At 30.9% G+C, this 20,390-nt stretch overlaps 3 protein-coding genes and 1 non-coding gene across 4 annotated transcripts; 2 read left to right on the top strand and 2 right to left on the bottom strand.

Annotated features, from left to right (window-relative positions):
* Positions 1-332: 332 nt before the first annotated feature.
* On the bottom strand, positions 333-2,195 carry YPS7 (putative aspartic endopeptidase; the record flags this gene model as incomplete). Its single annotated transcript, XM_064858158.1, has 1 exon — positions 333-2,195. The coding sequence occupies one exon, from the start codon at positions 2,193-2,195 to the stop codon at positions 333-335; it is 1,863 nt and encodes a 620-aa protein (XP_064714865.1).
* A 2,686-nt stretch (positions 2,196-4,881) lies between these two features.
* On the bottom strand, positions 4,882-5,955 carry PWA37_001534 (uncharacterized protein; the record flags this gene model as incomplete). The annotated part of the gene is made up of 2 exons (XM_064858157.1): positions 4,882-5,205; positions 5,902-5,955. The coding sequence occupies 2 exons, from the start codon at positions 5,953-5,955 to the stop codon at positions 4,882-4,884; spliced, it is 378 nt and encodes a 125-aa protein (XP_064714864.1).
* A 1,205-nt stretch (positions 5,956-7,160) lies between these two features.
* On the top strand, positions 7,161-7,233 carry PWA37_001533. Its single transcript has one exon. It is a non-coding gene; the product is annotated as a tRNA-Met (tRNA).
* A 1,592-nt stretch (positions 7,234-8,825) lies between these two features.
* TRA1 (histone acetyltransferase TRA1) lies at positions 8,826-20,114 on the top strand (the record flags this gene model as incomplete). Its single annotated transcript, XM_064858156.1, has 1 exon — positions 8,826-20,114. One exon carries the CDS (start codon positions 8,826-8,828, stop codon positions 20,112-20,114), a length of 11,289 nt encoding a protein of 3,762 aa, XP_064714863.1.
* Between the last annotated feature and the right edge of the window lie 276 nt (positions 20,115-20,390).

The raw sequence follows: 20,390 nt of genomic DNA, 5'->3' as shown, positions 1-20,390 counted from the left end.
AGAGACGACTAGTGTATATATAACCATGCCAGTATAACAGTTATAATAATTATTGTACTAGTAATAACAGAACTACAGTGTGTGTCTTAGTTGTAAGTGTATTATGTTGGAGTAGTTCAGTAGTATTCAAGCTTGAAAAAGAGGGAGAGGGAAAAGTGGATGAAAGGAATGTTGTTTATTATTACTGATTCATGAGATTATAAAGATGTTCCATGCACTCGATAAGCTTTAATACAATAATAAAAGCTTTATACATACTAGAATAGATGTAAACAAATAATTGTACATGATTATATATATATATATGTATATGTATATATGTTCTTATTCATCTATAACCATAACGTCAACATAAATATTGTTGATGTGGCTATGATACTGAACCATGTTGATAGATCCATATTTGACCATACTGATTTATTGTTTTGTGGATCAATGAGTATCGGTAGGGCCCTTCTTTGACCATAATTAACAAATGCTGTACCAGTGGCATTGATCAGTGATTCCAAACCAGATCCATCTAGAGAGAAAAAACTGTAGGGAGAGGTGCTCTTCTTGGTTGTTGAAGTTCTAGATGTATCATAAAAGGATCTACCCGCACCTGATATCAAACCATTGGAATTAACAATGCCAGTAAACTGAGCTGGAACATCAGCTGCTGTAGTAGTCACATGTATGGACAAATGCGTTCTAGTTATTGCACTACGACAAGTAGCATATGGAATGCAGTCAGAAGTAATTGCTTGAATCGATAAGTTTTTAGCAGCACTAGATTTAGATACCAATGCAGAAGCAGAATTTGTCGCCACTCCTTGACTTGTTGAAATAGTTGTATCCAAAATGATATTTTTTAAAGTTTTTGCCTTTGCAATAGCCACGGAATAATTTTCCATATCAACAGCAATATATGAATTTCTGATAAATGATCTACCTAAGATACTAAATCCAATATCAATATCAGAAAATAGCTTTAATGAACATGCTGTACTGCCATCTGAAAAATGCATTTTCATAGATGTTTCAGGATCGATAGTTGTTGATAATAGATCTAGAAGTGGTACTTCAACTACTAATCCATCAAAGGTAAAATCTAAATGAGCATCTGTTTTAGAAATAGAACATGGAACTAACCATCTACCTAAAGATTTCACATAAGTAGCTTCTAACTGAATGGCAATTTGAATAATAGCTGAAGGGGGAAGATATAAACCACTAGTTGTAGAATCTAAAAGGACTGGACTCAAATACTGCTCTGATGTCACATTTACTTTACGTCCATTACGATCACTCATATATATAGGTCCCATTGGCAAGATTGGCAACCCAACAGTAGAAGTATTTGAATATGAACCAACATAAGGTATCATATTAAATTGATAAAATGAACCTTCGTATAAGGAGGCATCAACACCACCCAATAATAAAACACCTTCATAATCATTAGGTAAAGGCACCAAATGACCACTGGAATAATTATAAGTTCTATTCCCTAACCATAACGAATATGATTGAGTAGGAATAATACCATCAGATGTAAATTTTTCTAAAAACATTAAAGAATTATTTAAGGCTGAATTCCGTGATTGTATACGCTGTAAATGTACATTACCACCTAAACCCAAGGCCCCAATATCATCATCTGTATCCTCAATACAGGCTAATGAGGAATTCTTTAATTCTATAAAATTATTTGTCAAAACTACGTTTGAACTAATTGGTGTCATACCTTTTGATTTATTGATATTTTCAATATAAACCATCTCTATATCAGTAAAATTCCAATTATCTTTGAATATTGTTCCATTGAAATTTTGTCCACCATCCTGATTATCATCGAACTCCAGAGATGTAAATTCATCTATCTTGATTGAAGATGTGGATCCTCCTGGATAATATAATCCATCATTAAGACAGCCACTATTTAACTTGTTACATTGTGCATCCAATACTCCTGACAAGAACCAAGTGTATGGACTGGATGTATCTATCAACAATCGTTGTTTTTGAGGTGGTGTGCCAAGTGTAACGTTTATATAATAATCACCAGTATGCATATATCCAACTGTGAGTTGTGGAAGGCCATACTTTTTTATAGATGTAGAATTATTATTGCTTATTGAGGTTGACGTTGCAAAAACAATTCTCCAATGGAGACCATAGATAAGTTGAAGTATCAGAATCCAAGGAGAGACCATCTCGAGCTGTTACTTTATATTTGTATATAAAAAAAACAGAAAATGATATGCTAATGTCTCTAATACCTTAGTGTCCTAACGTAACATTCGATTGTTGTTATACCACGTTCAACTAAAAGTTAACTGATGAGTTTACTTGTTATCATCCTCCCTCCCACAACAAATATCTGCTTCTACTTATTATATAAGATTGTGAGGCTCGAGATTATTTCAGCCATTTTTTGTGTATTTTTATTTTTAGATTTCTTTTAATTTTTTTCTCTTTAAGGTCCGAAAGTCAAATAAAAAAAAAGGCTTAAAGAATATTTTGACAACTCTTTGGGCTTTATTTGGGTTCTCCTTGGACAATATGCATAAACAAAAAGACATATGTTATTACAGAGATTGATTGTATGATGAGATAGTTATTGATATAACTACTAAAATATAGCTAGGCCATAACAAAAGCTTGTTTCTAGGTTTTTCACTGTTGATAAGAATATCTGAATGATTGTGTATAAATGACGATAAGGATCTGATTAAAATACTTGGAGAAGAAACATTACCAATCAGAATAGGCAGAAATTATACCATTGATATTCCAAAATATTACTCTTCTAAATGAAATGCAACTATTTTTTTGGCGGAGAAATTATATCGAGAAATAGATACTATCTTGGGAAAAAAATATAAATCATTAATGAACAAAGAATATGATGTTAACACAAAGTAGGTTCTAAACCTGTGCAGATAAAGCTTTTATGAATGTATGAAAGTACACATACAACAACAACGTGAGTAAATTATCACTAATGAATATATCTGATCGTAAGGTGGAAATTATATTAAAATCTTTTTATATCATTTGATATTTCAGCTACGATTTAGGATTGTAAATACAGTAACGTAAAAGTTCCAGGTAAATGAGCCATAAGACTTTCCATGGATATGAAAGAATTTAACTAGTATTTTTTTATGATGACGGAAGGACAAATAATGTACACTACTTATTTCATATTACTTGATTCCACAATAAGTGACAGTTTAAATGAAAAAAAAATGGACGAGATATTATCAGTGCATATGTAACTAGGGTCCAAACCAAGGTTGGGGACGTACAACTGGAAGATTTACAACAAGAAGAAGAAAAGAATTAAAAAAATATTTACTTAGTGTTATACGAGAAGACGTTAAACATATAATATTAGTTATTGAACTAAGAACTATAGAAAAATACACACTTAAAGGAGTTCTTTAAAGACAAAACAAACTCCATAAAAATTACTAAAAGATAAAATACCAGAAACAAAGTTGATTTTACAGTTAGAAAACACAGTGCCTATGTAGTCAAAATTGTCTATAGAAGTAATCAGCAGTCATAAAAATATTGAAACATACGTTTCAAGTCTTAATTTGTTACGATTTCTTTTAATTAAAACTAACAACAAGAAAATGAAATTGGAGATATTAAATATTAGACTCTCATTTCGTAATAAGAATGAAAGTCTTATTGCTATTCTCTTCTCAGGGAAACTATTTTTTTAATGGAAGAATATTTTATTTTTTTTTTCAACGAATGGATCTTCCGAAGATTTGAAGAAATGAAAAAAAATTTTAAAAGAGTTAAAAAAATAAGTGGTAAAGTACATATAAGTGTATACATTTACTTGATACAAAAAAAAAACAGGCCTCCGTGACTTAATGACGTTTACTATTACAATGAGCACTAAGTGCTTTAAATTTCATTACATTTCCGTATGTGACTGTTGCAAATAAACGCCTGTATTCATTTGATATGTATTAAACAGCTTCAATTATATTGTCATTGTCATTATCATTATTATTTTTATGCTATAAAAATTGTATTAAAATTCGTTGATCTTCTTCTATATTTACAATAGAAAGATGCTGATATATTCAAAACCCACAAGGATAGAAACATGATATGAAAAAATTATTGACTTTAGATATATATTCATATCTAGCAGATCTCTTCTACCGATAAGAAATATTTATCAAATTGTTTTGTGTACATTCACTGATACATAAACAGTTTATATGTTACATTTTGATGTGGATTTGTATTTGCTAAAATCTGATTGATCTATCTATTTAATCTTAAGAAGAAGGAATGAAATCTAAAAAGGTTTTATAAATTGACTAATTCAATGTAATATTATTTACTTACCTGACATATTTGTTTCTAAAGATAACCGTACTATAATTGCAATATATGTTGACAACAATTACCTCTAACCTGGCTCTGCTTTTTTGGTTTGAAAATATATATAAATTCTTTAGTGATCCTTTCTGGTTCAGTATGGAACTCAGCAACAACCAATTATCTTCACATTCTGTCCTTAACGCTTCTGGGAAATTTTTCACTTAGTAATTGTTTGATAAACAAAATAGTTTCAATACGCGATTTTTCATCAAATTCATAATTTTCCATATCACCGGCCATAGAATTAATCACAATGTTTTTGATCATTTCCTCTTCATCTTTATCTATTTTAATAACACCTATTACTTGTGTTACATTATCAAAATTCCATGCTTTGATATAGCTAGACAATGGTTTGAATCACATAGGAATTTCTTCAACTTTAGATAATTTCATGTTAAATTTGTGGTTGTAATTTTCAGAGCAATACTTAACAGCATATCTATTTAAGTTTCTAAAGGTGTAATAAAAACCATATTCATATTATCTAGACAAAGGTATATGGCTTTCATAAGTGTTTGTTTCTTGATTCGTTGGAATAAGATCTACCTTTTGTTCAACATCTATCTTCTTTTCTCTGTGAACATTATCTGTGTCTTTTCCAGTATTTGAAATCTTCTGTAGGGCTTCGACCAATTCCCCTAACTTTTTAGTCTTTTGTGTCTCTTCATTTACAGTCAAATCTATATTCAATATGACTTGTACAACTTCCTTTTTCAAATCTTTCGTTTGATCGTTGATGATTTTGTTGTTCCCAATATCTTTATCATCAATAACGGCGACACTACCATGTTGGAAGTTAGGGCACTTAGTGTCTATGGTAATAGTAGAAGTAATTAAGTTATGAAGATTGTTGGAAAATGAGAGTTTATTATTGTCATTTCCATAAGAATTATTTTTAATTAGTTTTTCTATATATTATGTGGTGTACAGATGTACCATACTATCAGAAAGACATTATACACTATATAATAAGTATATACATGTATTTAGTACAAAACACAATAAGCATCTATATCTTAATGATGGATATTATTACCATGGACTCTGAAGGCTCCAAATTCCAACAAAGATTTATTTTATCTTTATGTTTAAATACATATATACCGATCATATATTATTTTTCATAAAAAACTTCTTTTACTTCTTCAAGCAAGTCTTTTAAAAATTTTTCAATATTTTTGAATCTTTGAAAAAAACATTCGATGCAAAAAACTAAAATTTTATACTTATATTTATGGTACATTCATACGTCACACAATATACAAAAAACCTAAATTAAAAATAATTTTTAAGAAGATGACCATAATGGACTCTCATTTTCCAACAAAAATAAATCTTCAACCATCTAGATAAGAATGTGCTATATTTGAGTTATCTGATCACATCAATCTGCACGTCCCTGTATTCAATAATAAAGAAGCCAACGTCACCGAGATTACCTAAGATTCTAGCTGAATCTAGAATTACCTATTATGCTTTAAGTGCAACATGTTCACATACCTCTACTACTGCACCACCATAAACTATTATTCCAAATGTTCTATGAAGTTCCATTATATTATTATAACTAACAATAAAGATATGAGCTACCAATCCATTAATATATCATGTTGAGTAATTGATACATTAATAGACTTAGTGATCCAAACCCTAATATTTATTATAATAAGTGTACGACATATTAAAACAATAGATAGTTCTAAATTCATTCAGAATCGTTTATAAACTTAGTGGTAATAACTATTCTATTCCACAACAGCTAATGTTATAGTTTGGACTTAGGACTAATTCTTTAACAGGACTATTGAACGAATAGTAAGGGCAATAGCAAATATATAAGAACGTTATATATTGGAGAATTAAGGATTATTGCTTGTTTTTTCTATTTATGTTTTTATACAATATATAGATTATTTACAAAAAACGGTCATGGAAGATGATTTTTTATCTCCAGAAAACGTTGTCCTTTTATGTATTTTCTGGAGCTCGATCGATTATTCAGATTAGTACATTAATGACTTGACTGATTCAAACCCTAAAATTTATTACATTAATTTAGGTGCACTAGTGGATTAGAACTGCACCTCAATTCTCTAATTATGGTAATTATTATTCTATTCTACAATAGCTAGTGTTGTGAAATAAAATAGTTATAACCATCAAGATTACATAAGATCCTGAATGAATCTAGAACCAATTAGTGTATTAGTAAGCCATACATGTGCTACAACATTAGATGCTGCATAATAAAAAGATTGGATTACATAAGATCTTGGCAAATCTAGAATTTACCTATTGTTTTATTAAGTCCCACGTGTATTACTAATCACCATGATTAGAGAATTGGGATGCAGTTCTAATCCAGTAGTGCACCTAAATTAATATAATAAATTTTAGGGTTGAATCAGTCAAGTCATTAATGTAGTAACCTGAATAATCGATCGAGCTCCAGAAAACATATAAAAGGACAACGTTTTCTGGAGATAAAAGATCATCTTCCATAACCGTTTCTTGTAAATAATTTATATATTATATATGAAAAAAAGAGAACAACAAGCAAGTAACAAGTCAAGTAACTTCGAATAAGTACATTAGCTCGATATAAGCCGCTTAATATATAAGACCGTTTTAGTAATTATACTATCGACTATAGTTGATTACTGTCTCGATTATTTGAATTACTATTAATATTATTTGCGCTTCCCTGGAATACACAAAGAACTTCACCATACCATACTACAACAGCTAGCATGTTGTACGCTTTGGTAGCTCAGTAGGAAGAGCGTCAGTCTCATAATCTGAAGGTCGAGAGTTCGAACCTCCCCCAGAGCATCTATTTTTGCATGCATTATATAACGTAAAGTGTACATTATGATCTACTTTTTTTATGTGACATTATAGCAGAAGAAGCCCTATTACGAGAGCTGTAATAGATGACAACCCGATTACGAGGGATATACTCTTCTAGACATTAAAATAGACAGATATAGCTTGATTTTGTTGTCTATATATGACATATAGACTATACTCTACATAAAGAGTAAACTACTATATACAGATATACAGAAAAACATAGTTATATAAACAAGATAAACAAGAAAACAAGAGCGTCATCGTCGACCGAGGAGTTCACATGATCGTTTATAGTGACCTCCAGATTTCATATGTTACAAGAGCTGTACACTTTTAGAATATAAAATATAATAAATGATTCATAGTCATTATTCTCTAGTATATGCTAGATAAACTATATCGTACCCAAAGAGTGGTATAAGCAAATAAAAACAAAGGTAGATACGTAGTTTATCCATATAAGAGAAAACGAGAACGTAATTGTCAACTTAAAAGTTTGTTGAAGGTATATTAATGGAATATACCCATGATTCATATTTTGTTTCATGAACTATGTTAAAAATTCAAAATGTTGATTGATATAGACTGCAACAACATTTAGATATTACTATCTCACCTTATTTCCAAATATAGATGTATTAATATTTAAATAATATTTTAAAATCTATCATCCTATTGAAAAAAAAAGTTTGATTAAGACTGCTACCACATTTAATCCGTAACAATGTCAGGTATATTCACACACACATACACATATATATATATATATCAAATACACTTAAAAGAGGATAATAGCGAACATATATGAAATAATAACACGACCTAATTTACAATGCAACTACTATTTATTGTGGACACAAATACAGCATTTGTTAAACATATTTCCCTTGTTTTTCCATATATATAACTGTAATCTCTTTTATTAATGCTATTATATACTCATAAATATACATAAATTATATATACATATATATATATATATATATATAATGTCTTTTGTTAATGTCACAATACTGCAAATAATGATAATATCTCATCAAAGAAATCATTATGTAATTTTTCATTTTACTCTTTGTTTTATTGCTTCTCTTCAACCATAAGACACAGTTTCCTAATTAGGAACTTTGGCACGTGACCTCCTTACTTTCATAGTCAATCCTGTTTTTTGTCTTTAGTTTTTTTTTTGACATGGCAAATGAAATATTTCTTCTTTTCCTCATTTCTTTTACAATATAGTAAAAAGAACTGTATTTAACAGTGTTAAAGTCTGTCTATATTGACATTCAACGACCAATTGTAACACTACAATATAACCAATTATAAGATAGTCGATCAACTAAACAAAATTTTATTAAAGGTGTGCAAGTTTTGCCCTTTATCACTGTTATTTATTTATTTATTTATTTATTTTTCTTTTCCATAAGAAAACTATAAGGTTGAGTTAACCAGATTATATTTTCTTCATAACTTGAAATATTCATTTAGTATATTACAATCATATTTGCTATTTAGTTGTCAGAAAAAACAAAGAAAACACATACTTCTTCTAGAAAAGTATATAGGAATTTCCCATGTCATTTGTTGAGCAACTAGACAATCTGGTAACCAAGTTTGGCGACAAATCCACACTCCTCACAGACAAATTTACTATTCTTTCTGAAATTCAAGATTTATTGGATGGAAAATTCGGCAATGATTTCGAATTGTGTATAAACAAAATAGTCCCCTCCCTCGTTTCTGGTCTTAATGAAATCACAATTTCCTTTGATGAAAATTCTAACGAACATAAACTGAGACACAATATTCTAGAATTATTAAACTCATGTTTTAGTAATCAATTATCAGAGGAACTAGTTAATAATGTTTTGGATTGCTTATTAAATATATTACCCAAGGAAAATGAAGAGAATGGTATTATTTGTATGAGGATCTTAACTCTTCTATTCAAATCATTTAAAAATATATTACAAGAAAAAGTTGAACAATTTATATGCATAATTATCCAATGTTATAAAAATTCTCGTGAGTTAGTTAATAAGGAATTCGATCAAAATAACGATCTTCTTTCCAATGACATTGTTCCATTAAAAGATCCCTTGTCACAAAATTTATTAGATGAAAATATACACTCTTTTAACAGTGAGTTCTCTAATGAACTAACCACTATAAAAGATGATTTCTCTATGGCAGACAATGAAAATTTGACTGTAAAGAAAGATACTGAAACCGATAACAGTTATACAGCAAATGTTACTGCTGGTTCATTAAGAAGTACTATGCATTCTTTTAAGGTCTTATCTGAATGCCCAATTACAATGGTAACACTATATTCTTCCTATAAACAACTAACAAGGACTTCTCTACTTGAGTTTACTCCGTTAGTTTTGGAATTACTTAAACTTGAAGTTGACAAACAAAGATTGGCAAGACAAGAAGCTGAAGCTAGAGGAGAAAAGTTTACTGATGTAGCACCTGGGATCACCAATAGAGAAGTTTATTGTGAATTCATTTTAGCTCAAATTAAAGCAACATCCTTTTTAGCGTATGTATTTATTAGAGGATATGCCACTGAGTTTTTACAAGGTCATGCAGAATTTGTTCCTGATTTAATCATTAGATTATTACAGGACTGTCCATCAGAACTTGCATCTGCCAGGAAAGAACTTTTACATGCTACTAGACACATTCTCTCCACAAATTATAAAATGTTTTTCTTATCAAAACTTCATTATTTGTTTGATGAAGATGTTTTAATTGGGAAAGGTTTTACTACATATGAGATACTAAGACCATTGGCATATAGTACCGTAGCAGATTTTATCCATAATGTTAGAATGGAGCTTCGATTAGATGATATAGAAAAGACCATAAAAATGTATACCCGCTACCTGCTAGATGAATCATTAGCCTTTACTGTTCAAATCATGAGTGCAAAATTATTACTAAACCTTGTGGAAAGAATTTTAAAATTGGGAAGAGAAAATCCTCAAGATGCACCCAGAGCTAAGAAAATGCTTATGATTATTATTAATGCCTACATGACAAGATTCAAGATTCTAAATAAACAATATGATAACATAATGAAACGCCACAAAAAATACATTCAAACACGAGATGCCAATTCCAAAGAAATTAAGAGTTTGGTAGAAATAGAGGATATAGGTATAGACATTTACATGAAAAAAGTATTCAAGGTGAAAAATTCTAATGAAAATGATCTTCCTTCACACCAGTTATCCCATGTTTCAGAAGCCGACTCTGAAGGTGATATAAAAATGACAGATGACTTAAAAGTAGAAAATGACAGTCAAAATAAACAAAAAATTGATGATATATTTGATCTTCGATATTTCAATTCTATTAAAATCAGCCAAAATCCGAATACGGACCCCATCAAAGATGCATTCTATCTTTATCGTACCTTAATGTCCTTTCTCAAAACTATTATTCATGATTTGAAAGTATTTAATCCACCACCCAATGATTATACACAAAATCATACTAAACTATGGACTGCCATATCTAGAGTCTTCTCTTATGAAGAAGTAATTATGTTTAGAGAACTTTTTCATGAATGTATTATTGGGCTGAAATTTTTTGCAAACCCTAACCCACCACAACAGATCACGAAAAAACATTTTGATATCACTGTTCCAAGCCTACCTGTCACTGCGACAAAGGATGGTAAAGAATTAATGGAATACCTAGCTTTTATATTTATCCAATTAGATAGTACAACATTCAATGAAATTATAGAAACTGAAATGGAATTTATTTATGAAAGAATGCTAGAAGATTCTGCACTGTTACATGTTGCACAGTCATTCCTTACTACTGAAATTACATCAGCTAATTTCTTTAGTATATTATTAAGATTTTTAAATACCAAATTAAAAGATTTGGGAAATGTGGATTTCAATGAATCTAATGTATTAATTCGATTATTTAAATTGTCATTTATGTCAGTTAATCTATTTCCAAACACAAATGAATTGGTTTTATTGCCTTATCTAAACGACCTAATCTTAAATTCTATAAAGTATGCAACACAAACAGAGGAGCCATTAGTATACTATTATCTAATTAGAACATTGTTTAGAAGTATTGGTGGTGGAAGATTTGAGAATCTTTATAGATCTATTAAAACCATTCTTCAACTTTTACTTCAAACATTAAATGATATGATATTAACAGCAAAATTACCTCATGAACGAGAATTATATGTTGAACTTTGTATAACAGTACCTGTACGACTTAGTGTTTTGGCACCGTATCTTCCATACTTAATGAAACCATTAGTTTATGCTTTACAAGGATACCCTGAACTAATTTCACAAGGGTTAAGAACACTAGAATTATGTATTGACAACTTAACGGCAGAATACTTTGATCCTATTATTGAACCAGTCGTTGATGATGTCTTAAAATCCCTATTTAAGTTATTACAGCCTCAGCCATTTAATCATACTACAAGTCATACAGTTGTTAAAATTTTAGGGAAACTTGGCGGTAGAAATAGAAAATACCTTAAGCCCGCTAATGATTTAGAAATTAAAGATGAATTGAATTATGATCTTAATGCTTATTTCAAGGCTAAAGGAATGCCAAATGAATTCGAACTTTCTTTGACAACTGGTGTAGAGTCAGCCTTGGATATTATCATTAGTTACAAAGCAGATGTCAGTTACAAAATTAGTTCTTTTAACTATCTTTCAAAAATTTTGATGCTTTTTTTAAAATCCTCTATCGAATTTCCAAAAGATTATGCAGAATCAACCAAAAAAGTTTTTAAAGCTCAGACTTTGGATAAATATGATGTGGAGGAAAATTTTGAGTTAGGACAATCGAGACCTAAAAATGAATATTCATATCAAGAGAAACTTTTACTAAAACTATTAGAGGCGATGTTTATAGCAACTTCTATCAAAGAAATAGAAGGAGAAGCAACTCAATTGTTAAATCACATAACTGATCATTTTTGTTTATTGTATGTTAGCAATGTAGCATTAAGAAAAAGAAACTTAATGAATTTGTTTAACCTAGATATACAACAGCCTGATTTTTCATTAGATAGCACTACTTTGATTCATGCTGTTTCTTCATCATTAGCCAGTCACATTCCAGATGTGCAAAAAAGTGCAATATGCATAATCAATAGAATATACAAACAATCTGAATTAATATGTGGCAAAGAGTATGTTTTTGAATACTCACTAGTATACGAGCTAATAAAGCAATTTATGCATAATTGTTATAAAGAGGCATTCTATGATAAAAAGGCAGGTATTCTAGGTATCAAAACCCTCATCAACGACATTAAGATATCTGTTGATTTCCTTGGAAAGGCCCAACCAGATCTGGTTAATGCCTTTTTATTTGTTTTAAAAGATACACAAATTGGTGTTTCTACCCAAATAACAGAAGATGCCGAGAGACTATTAATTGAAGTTCTTAAAATTACTCTTAAAGGAGTATCAGAAACAGATTTGGATTCAAAGCTTCTTCATCATACTATAACTGATATATGTATCGGATTAAGCAACTCACAAACCAGCGTAAGAAATGCATGTCAAAAATGCCTAACAGTTATAAATGAGGTGACAAACATTCCTGTTGTAAAGTTAATAGACAGGTCAAAAAAATTTTTACTCTCACCAATATTTGCAAAGCCACTTCGTGCACTTTCTTTTACTATGCAAATTGGTAATATTGATGCTATAACTTATTGTTTAGGATTACCTGATACCTTTTTAACATTTAATGAAGAGCTTTTCAGATTGCTTCAAGAAGTTGTTGTTTTAGCAGATGCAGATGATGAATCATTGTCAACAATTCAAAGAGCAACTGAACATCAAACATCTGAACAACTTGTTCAATTAAGAATTGCATGTATAAAACTACTTACATTGGCTCTAAAAAAGCCAGAGTTTGCTATGGCTCAATCAGGTAACCTCAGAATTCGTGTGCTGGCTGTATTTTTTAAGACCATGCTAAAACCATCGACTGAAATTATTGATACTACATACGAAGCATTGAGGAGTGCTCTAGAAGAAAATTCTAAACTACCTAAGGAATTACTACAAAATGGTTTAAAGTCAATGTTAATGAATTTATCTGACCATCAAAAATTAACTGTATCTGGACTATACGCATTGTCTAAGCTACTTGAATTATTAATCGCATATTTCAAAGTCGAAATAGGTAGAAAGCTTCTTGATCATTTGGCTGCATGGTGTCGTATTGAGGTCTTAGATAGTATATTTGGCAAAGATATCAACAAACAACTCCCAACAGAAATTATTTTAGGTATTATCAACATATTCCACTTACTTCCACCTAAGGCCGACATGTTCTTAAATGATTTATTATTAAAAGTTATGCTCCTTGAAAAAAAATTAAGAATTCAATTAGATTCACCATTCCGTCTTCCTCTTGCTAAATATTTGAATAGATTCCACCATTCTGTCACAGAATACTTCAAAAAGAATATGGCGTTAAGACAGCTCGTAATATTTATGTGCAAAATCATCCAGTACCCCGAAGCAAAAGAACTTGCAGAATCGTTTGAAGCCGAAATTCCTAACTTCTATTCATATTATATGACCAATTTGTCCACTAACCAAATTAGGGCAGTTAGCTTCTTTGCTAACATAGTTGATTTATTTGACACTATGGCCAAGATAAAAGGTGAGGACTGGTTAAAGAGTCAAAGTAATATGGTGTTTCAATTAAAAGATATGTTAAATGCAACTTATCACACTATAACTTCCAACTCCTTTTTTGTTGACGAATTACAATTAGAACAGGCTATTTCAAAATTTCAACCATTATATTTAAAGACTATTTCCTATCAACATGAAGAACAAGACACCTTGCTATTGAGTTTCATTGATTTCTGTATTTTAACAAGTAATAAAGTTCCTCATTCAGTTCTTCAATTCATCTTTGACAAATACATGCTTTCAACAAAAAATAATGAATGTAATCAATTTTTAACAAAAGCCATTAGTCATATGGTAAAGTCAAAAAATAATGATATCCAGAAATATATTGCAAAAAATATTGTTAATAATATTTTAGTTTACCAGGGTGTGATGAATGGTTCCTTACGATTGCTATGTGATGATGACAAAAATTCTGTGGACTGGTTAACTATGATTCGTGATGATCTCTGGAAACCAAAAGATTCTAGCATCCTTACAATTTCCTCGGATAAATTAGATTTTTATAGATTTTTCCTACTTCAAATTACAGCTTCTTTTATAAAGTGGGCTCCTACTATTTTTACTGATCTTAGAAAAGATATTATTAAGTTTGTTTGGAACTTGTTAAAATCGGAAGATATTCTAATTAAGCAATCTGCCTATTATGTTATTTCCTTATGTATATCTAAATTCGATTTCCCTACTAATATCATTACACAAGTTCTTGTTGCCTTAATGAGAAATTCGAACAGCGAGGGTCGTTATTTAATTACACAATCTCTAAACTCTATTGCCCCTGTCATAAATAGAGAAATGAAAAAAACCAAATATCCTAAGGAATGGATTGATTGGATTAAACGTGTTCTATTTGAGAATAATTCAAGTCAAAATAATAACACATTATATCAGTTCATGGTAAATCATAGTCGTTTACTCTTTGATTCTAGACATCTATTTGTTTCCAACATTATCAATCATATGAATAAAATCACGTTTGTAAACAATGCAAATGCTGATATGCATGCACTAGCTATCGATCTGGCATCACTTATTTTAACCTGGGAAGAAATGGCCTTACAAGAAAGCAAATCAAACAAAGTCGATACAGATGGTGATATTGAAATGTCTAATGCAGAATTTAGTGAAAAAACCGCTCAAAAAGGCCAATATACTATTCCAATTCACCAAAGAGAACTTTGTATTTCATTTTTGATTCGTTATATCTGTGCGACCGACCATAGGGCAAGTGAAAGCGAGCATGGAATAAAAGCATTGAACATTCTCTCTCAGTTATTATCGCCAAAACATTGGTCAGACGTTAATATAAAATTATCATATTTTGAACGATTTTTTGCAAACGTCGACTTAGTATCTGAAAATACTGTGTATTGCTGCATCAATACCATAGATGTTTTGTATATATTTATCCATAGTCAACAGTCTCAATGGATCATGGAAAATTTGGCCATTACTGAATCTCTTTTAGAAAAATTGATCAAAATTAATCATCATGACATCCAAGAATCATTACAGAAACTATTGAACATCATCTTAAAGTCCATTAAACTTCATGAAAGTAGTATAGCCACACCAGAGGAGAAACCATTAAATACTTTTGTTAAGAACTTGATTGAGACAATAAGCACTGATCTACAAGGAACAACTTCTATCCCAGCTGGTGTCACTTTAGTATGGACTCTGTTTGTCAACTTCTCAGAATCCATTGATTCCTTATTACCTCTTATTATGAAAAGTTTTAATAAACTTTGTAAGGATCACTTGAGTACTTCTCAACCAAAGGATGCTATTGCATTAGAGGAGGCAAAAATAACTACCACTTTACTTGAAAAATTACTATGCCTTCTCTCAACCAAAATATCTGCTTTGGGAGATTCAAGACGTCCATTCTTATCGACAATCGCATTATTAATTGATCGTTCAATGGACCAAAAATTTTTAAGAAAGATAATCGACATTTCAAGAGTATGGGTGTTTAGTGACGAAATTTTTCCTACAGTGAAAGAAAAAGCAGCAATTCTTACGAAAATGTTAGCATTTGAAATAAGAGGTGAACCATCACTTTCCAAAATGTTCTATGAAATTGTTCTAGAACTATTTGATCAGAAAAAATTTACCAATACAGAGATCACGGTAAGAATGGAACAACCATTCCTAGTAGGATCCAAAACACAGGATCCTCAGATTAGAAAAAAGTTTATGTCAATTCTACAAAATAGTCTGGAGGAAAATATTAAAGAACGTTTATATTATATTATTCGCGATCAAAATTGGGAATTTATTGCTGATTATCCATGGCTTAATCAAGGCATTCAACTGTTATATGGTTCATTTGATAAAGATCATATATTAGAACCACGTCACAATAATACATTCTTCCTTTCTACCATGCTTCATGAGTACTTACCAAAAAATAGTGATATCAAAATAAATGATAATTTAGAGCCTTTGGAGAATTTCATTAATGATCACAAAAAACATATGGAGAAATTGTGCACAATTAAGGCATGGGATATTTTAGAACCATTAATCGAAATATTCTATCAAAGTCCAAAAGCTATTCAAAAGACCTGGTCTAACCTTTTTGTTCAAGTGTATCAGTGCATACCAAGAAGTGAAAAGTATGGATTTGTGCGTTCTTTGATTACTCTTTTATCAAAACCATATCATTCAAGACAGACAAATACAAGATTCAACGTTATAACTATGCTACTTGAATCAATAAGTAAAATAGATAGCTTAGAAATTCCACCACACCTCTTAAAATACTTAGCTATATCCTACAACTCATGGTACCAATCTATCAATCTCCTAGAATCTATGCAAGAGAATCCATCTATAGATAATGTCAAAATAATAGAAGCTAATGAAGATGCCTTGTTAGAATTATACCGTAACTTGCAAGAAGATGACATATTTTATGGTTTATGGAGAAGACGTGCCAAATTCAATGAAACCAATATTGCTTTATCTTATGAACAAGTTGGCTTATGGGACAAAGCTCAACAACTTTATGAAGTTGCTCAGGTAAAGGCTCGAAGCGGTGCATTGCCCTATTCTGAATCTGAATATGCTCTTTGGGAAGATAATTGGATTCTTTGTGCAGAAAAGCTTCAACAATGGGATATTTTGACAGAATTAGCCAAGCATGAAGGATTCACCGATTTATTATTGGAGTGTGGTTGGAGAGTGGCTGATTGGAATGCTGATAGAGAAGCACTAGAACAATCTGTGAAAAGTGTTATGGATGTTCCAACACCAAGAAGACAGATGTTTGAAACCTTTTTGGCTCTTCAAAACTTTGCAGACACCGGAAAAGGAGACCAAGAGATTAGAAGATTATGTGACGAAGGAATTCAATTGAGTTTGTACAAATGGGTATCCTTACCACAAAGATATACATCTGCCCACAAATGGCTTCTACATGGATTTCAACAATACTTAGAATTTCTTGAAGCTACACATGTTTTTACAAACCTCCATACTACTACTGCTCAGAACATTGATTCTAAGGCTCAAGAAGTAAAAAGAATATTTCTGGCCTGGAGAGATAGATTACCCAATGTTTGGGATGAAATTGATTTGTGGAATGATTTAGTTACATGGAGGCAACATACATTCCAAGTAATTAACAATGCCTATCTTCCATTAATTTCTACATTACAACAAAATGGTAGCAGCAATGCCATCAACACACATGCCTATAGGGGCTATCACGAACTTGCCTGGATTATCAATCGTTTTGCACATGTTGCTAGAAAACATAATATGCCAGATGTATGCATAAATCAACTTGCAAGAATATACACCCTACCAAATATTGAAATTCAGGAGGCATTTTTGAAATTACGTGAACAGGCAAAATGCCATTACGAAAATATGAATGAATTGACTACAGGTCTTGATGTTATTAGTAATACTAATCTGGTTTATTTTGGTACTAGTCAAAAAGCAGAATTTTTCACACTTAAAGGTATGTTCTTGTCAAAATTAAAAGCATATGATGAGGCGAATCAGGCTTTTGCTACTGCAGTTCAAATTGATTTGAACTTAGCTAAAGCGTGGGCTGAGTGGGGCTTCTTCAATGATCGCCGTTTATCTGAAGAGCCCAACAATATTAGCTATGCTAGTAATGCAATTAGTTGTTATCTTCAAGCTGCTGGTCTTTACAAGAATTCTAAAACAAGAATTTTATTATGCCGTATTTTATGGTTAATAAGCATGGACGACGCTGCAGGCTCTTTATCCAAGGCCTTTGATTCGTTCAGAGGTGAGATACCGGTATGGTATTGGATATCATTTATTCCACAACTACTTACATCATTATCTCACAAAGAAGCTAATATGGTTAGACAGATTCTAATCCGTATTGCAAAGACCTACCCACAAGCCTTACATTTTCAACTTAGAACTACAAGAGAAGATTTCGCAGTCATTCAACGTAGAACCATGGCTGTTCTTGCAGATAAAGGAAGTAATTTAATTACATCGCATAACGAAGACACCCGCCAACCTTGGGAATACCTTCAAGAATTGAGTAACATATTAAAAACTGCATATCCATTACTTGCTCTTTCTTTAGAATCTTTAGTTGCTCAAATAAATGAAAGATTTAAAACAACTACTGATGAAGACTTATTTAGACTAATAAATGTTTTGTTAATAGATGGGACATTCAATTATAATCGTTTACCACTTCCAAGAGAACATTCAAAGCTTCCAAGCAATACAGAAACAAATTTAATGAGACTTTCTGAAACATTATTAGATCCCCATATTAGACCCAAATTTAATGCTGATTTTATCGATAGCAAACCAGACTTTGAAGCTTATTTAAAACGATTACGTTATTGGAGAAAAAGATTGAAGTGTAAACTTGACAGAGCTCCTCAAGTTGAGTACCTTGAACGTATTTGCCCAAATTTAAGCAATTTCCACCACCAAAAGTTTGAAGAAATTGAAATTCCTGGTCAGTATTTGTTAAATCACAACAACAACCATCATTTTATCAAAATTGCTAGATTTTTACCTGACATTAAATTTATACGTGATACTCATGCGTCACACAGAGTTATTAAGATTCGTGGCCACGATGGTAGTATCCACGAATTTTCAATCCAATCTCCTGCTGCCAGACACTCAAGAAGAGAAGAAAGAATGTTCCAACTATACCGGTTATTGAATGAAATATTATCTAAGAACGTTGAAGCTAGAAGACGTAATATCCAATTTAGCATTCCAATTGCTGTACCATTATCTCCTCAAATTCGTTTAATGAATGATAGTTCATCTTTCACGACACTTCACAAGATTTATGACGAGGCTTGTTCTAAGATGAATATTGATCCTGATAATATTCAAGACTTTATTTTCAAAGAATTAAACAATGCTTACGATAAATCATTGCCAACACCCGATATAACATTAGTGAAAATTGAGATTTTTAATTCCATTCAATCTCTATACATTCCTTCCTCAATGCTGAAGAATTACTTCACTAACTTATACAATCAATTCGAGGACTTCTGGTTATTCCGTAAAAACTTCGCATCTAAATATGGCTCATTTACACTTTTGTCATATATGACAATGATTAATAATCGTACACCAAGTAAGATTCATGTCGATAAAAAATCAGGTGATGTATTTACATTGGAGATGCTACCATCGAGGTATCCATTTGAGAGAGTTAAACCATTACTGAGAAATGCTGAAATCAACCTCCCACCAGACGCTCCAATTTTCCATAATAACGAACCAGTACCATTTAGACTAACACCAAACATTCAAAAATTGATTGGTGATTCCGCATTAGAGGGCATATTCTCGATTGATCTATTTACAATAGCAAGGGCATTGCTTGAACCAGAGAACGAATTAAACACTTATCTGACTTTATTTATCAGGGATGAAATAATTTCATGGTATAGTAACTTACACCGTCCAATTATTGAAAATCCACAATTGAGGGTTATGGTACAAACTAATGTTGACTTATTAATAAAGAGAGTAGCACAACTTGGACATTTAAGCTCTACTCCGACAGTAACAACCCAAGTTGTCTTGGATCTGATTGCATTAGCCGTTAATCCAAGAAATTTGGCTGCTACAGACGTAAGTTACATGGGATGGTTTTAGATATAATTATTATGAAATAGTTTTATTAAATCTATTATACTAATCCTCTATAAATATGTTATGTATCTGATGCTATTTTGTATATTGCTGCTATTATTATTACTAAATATAACCTGCAATTTAAGTAAAGAATTAATGTGATATAAAATATCGACTTTCAACCATTAAAATTGCAACAATAATTTATAATAGTTCTTGTAATGAATATTAAAATGCAAATATACATGACATTGCGTTATATACATGGTTTCATTTATTTACTTAACTGTTGGTCTA

This window comes from Arxiozyma heterogenica, assembly GCF_036370985.1.
Source record: "Arxiozyma heterogenica strain weizmannii chromosome Unknown scaffold_17, whole genome shotgun sequence".
Classification (NCBI taxonomy): domain Eukaryota; kingdom Fungi; phylum Ascomycota; class Saccharomycetes; order Saccharomycetales; family Saccharomycetaceae; genus Arxiozyma; species Arxiozyma heterogenica.
This window is presented reverse-complemented; position numbering and strand designations above follow the sequence as displayed.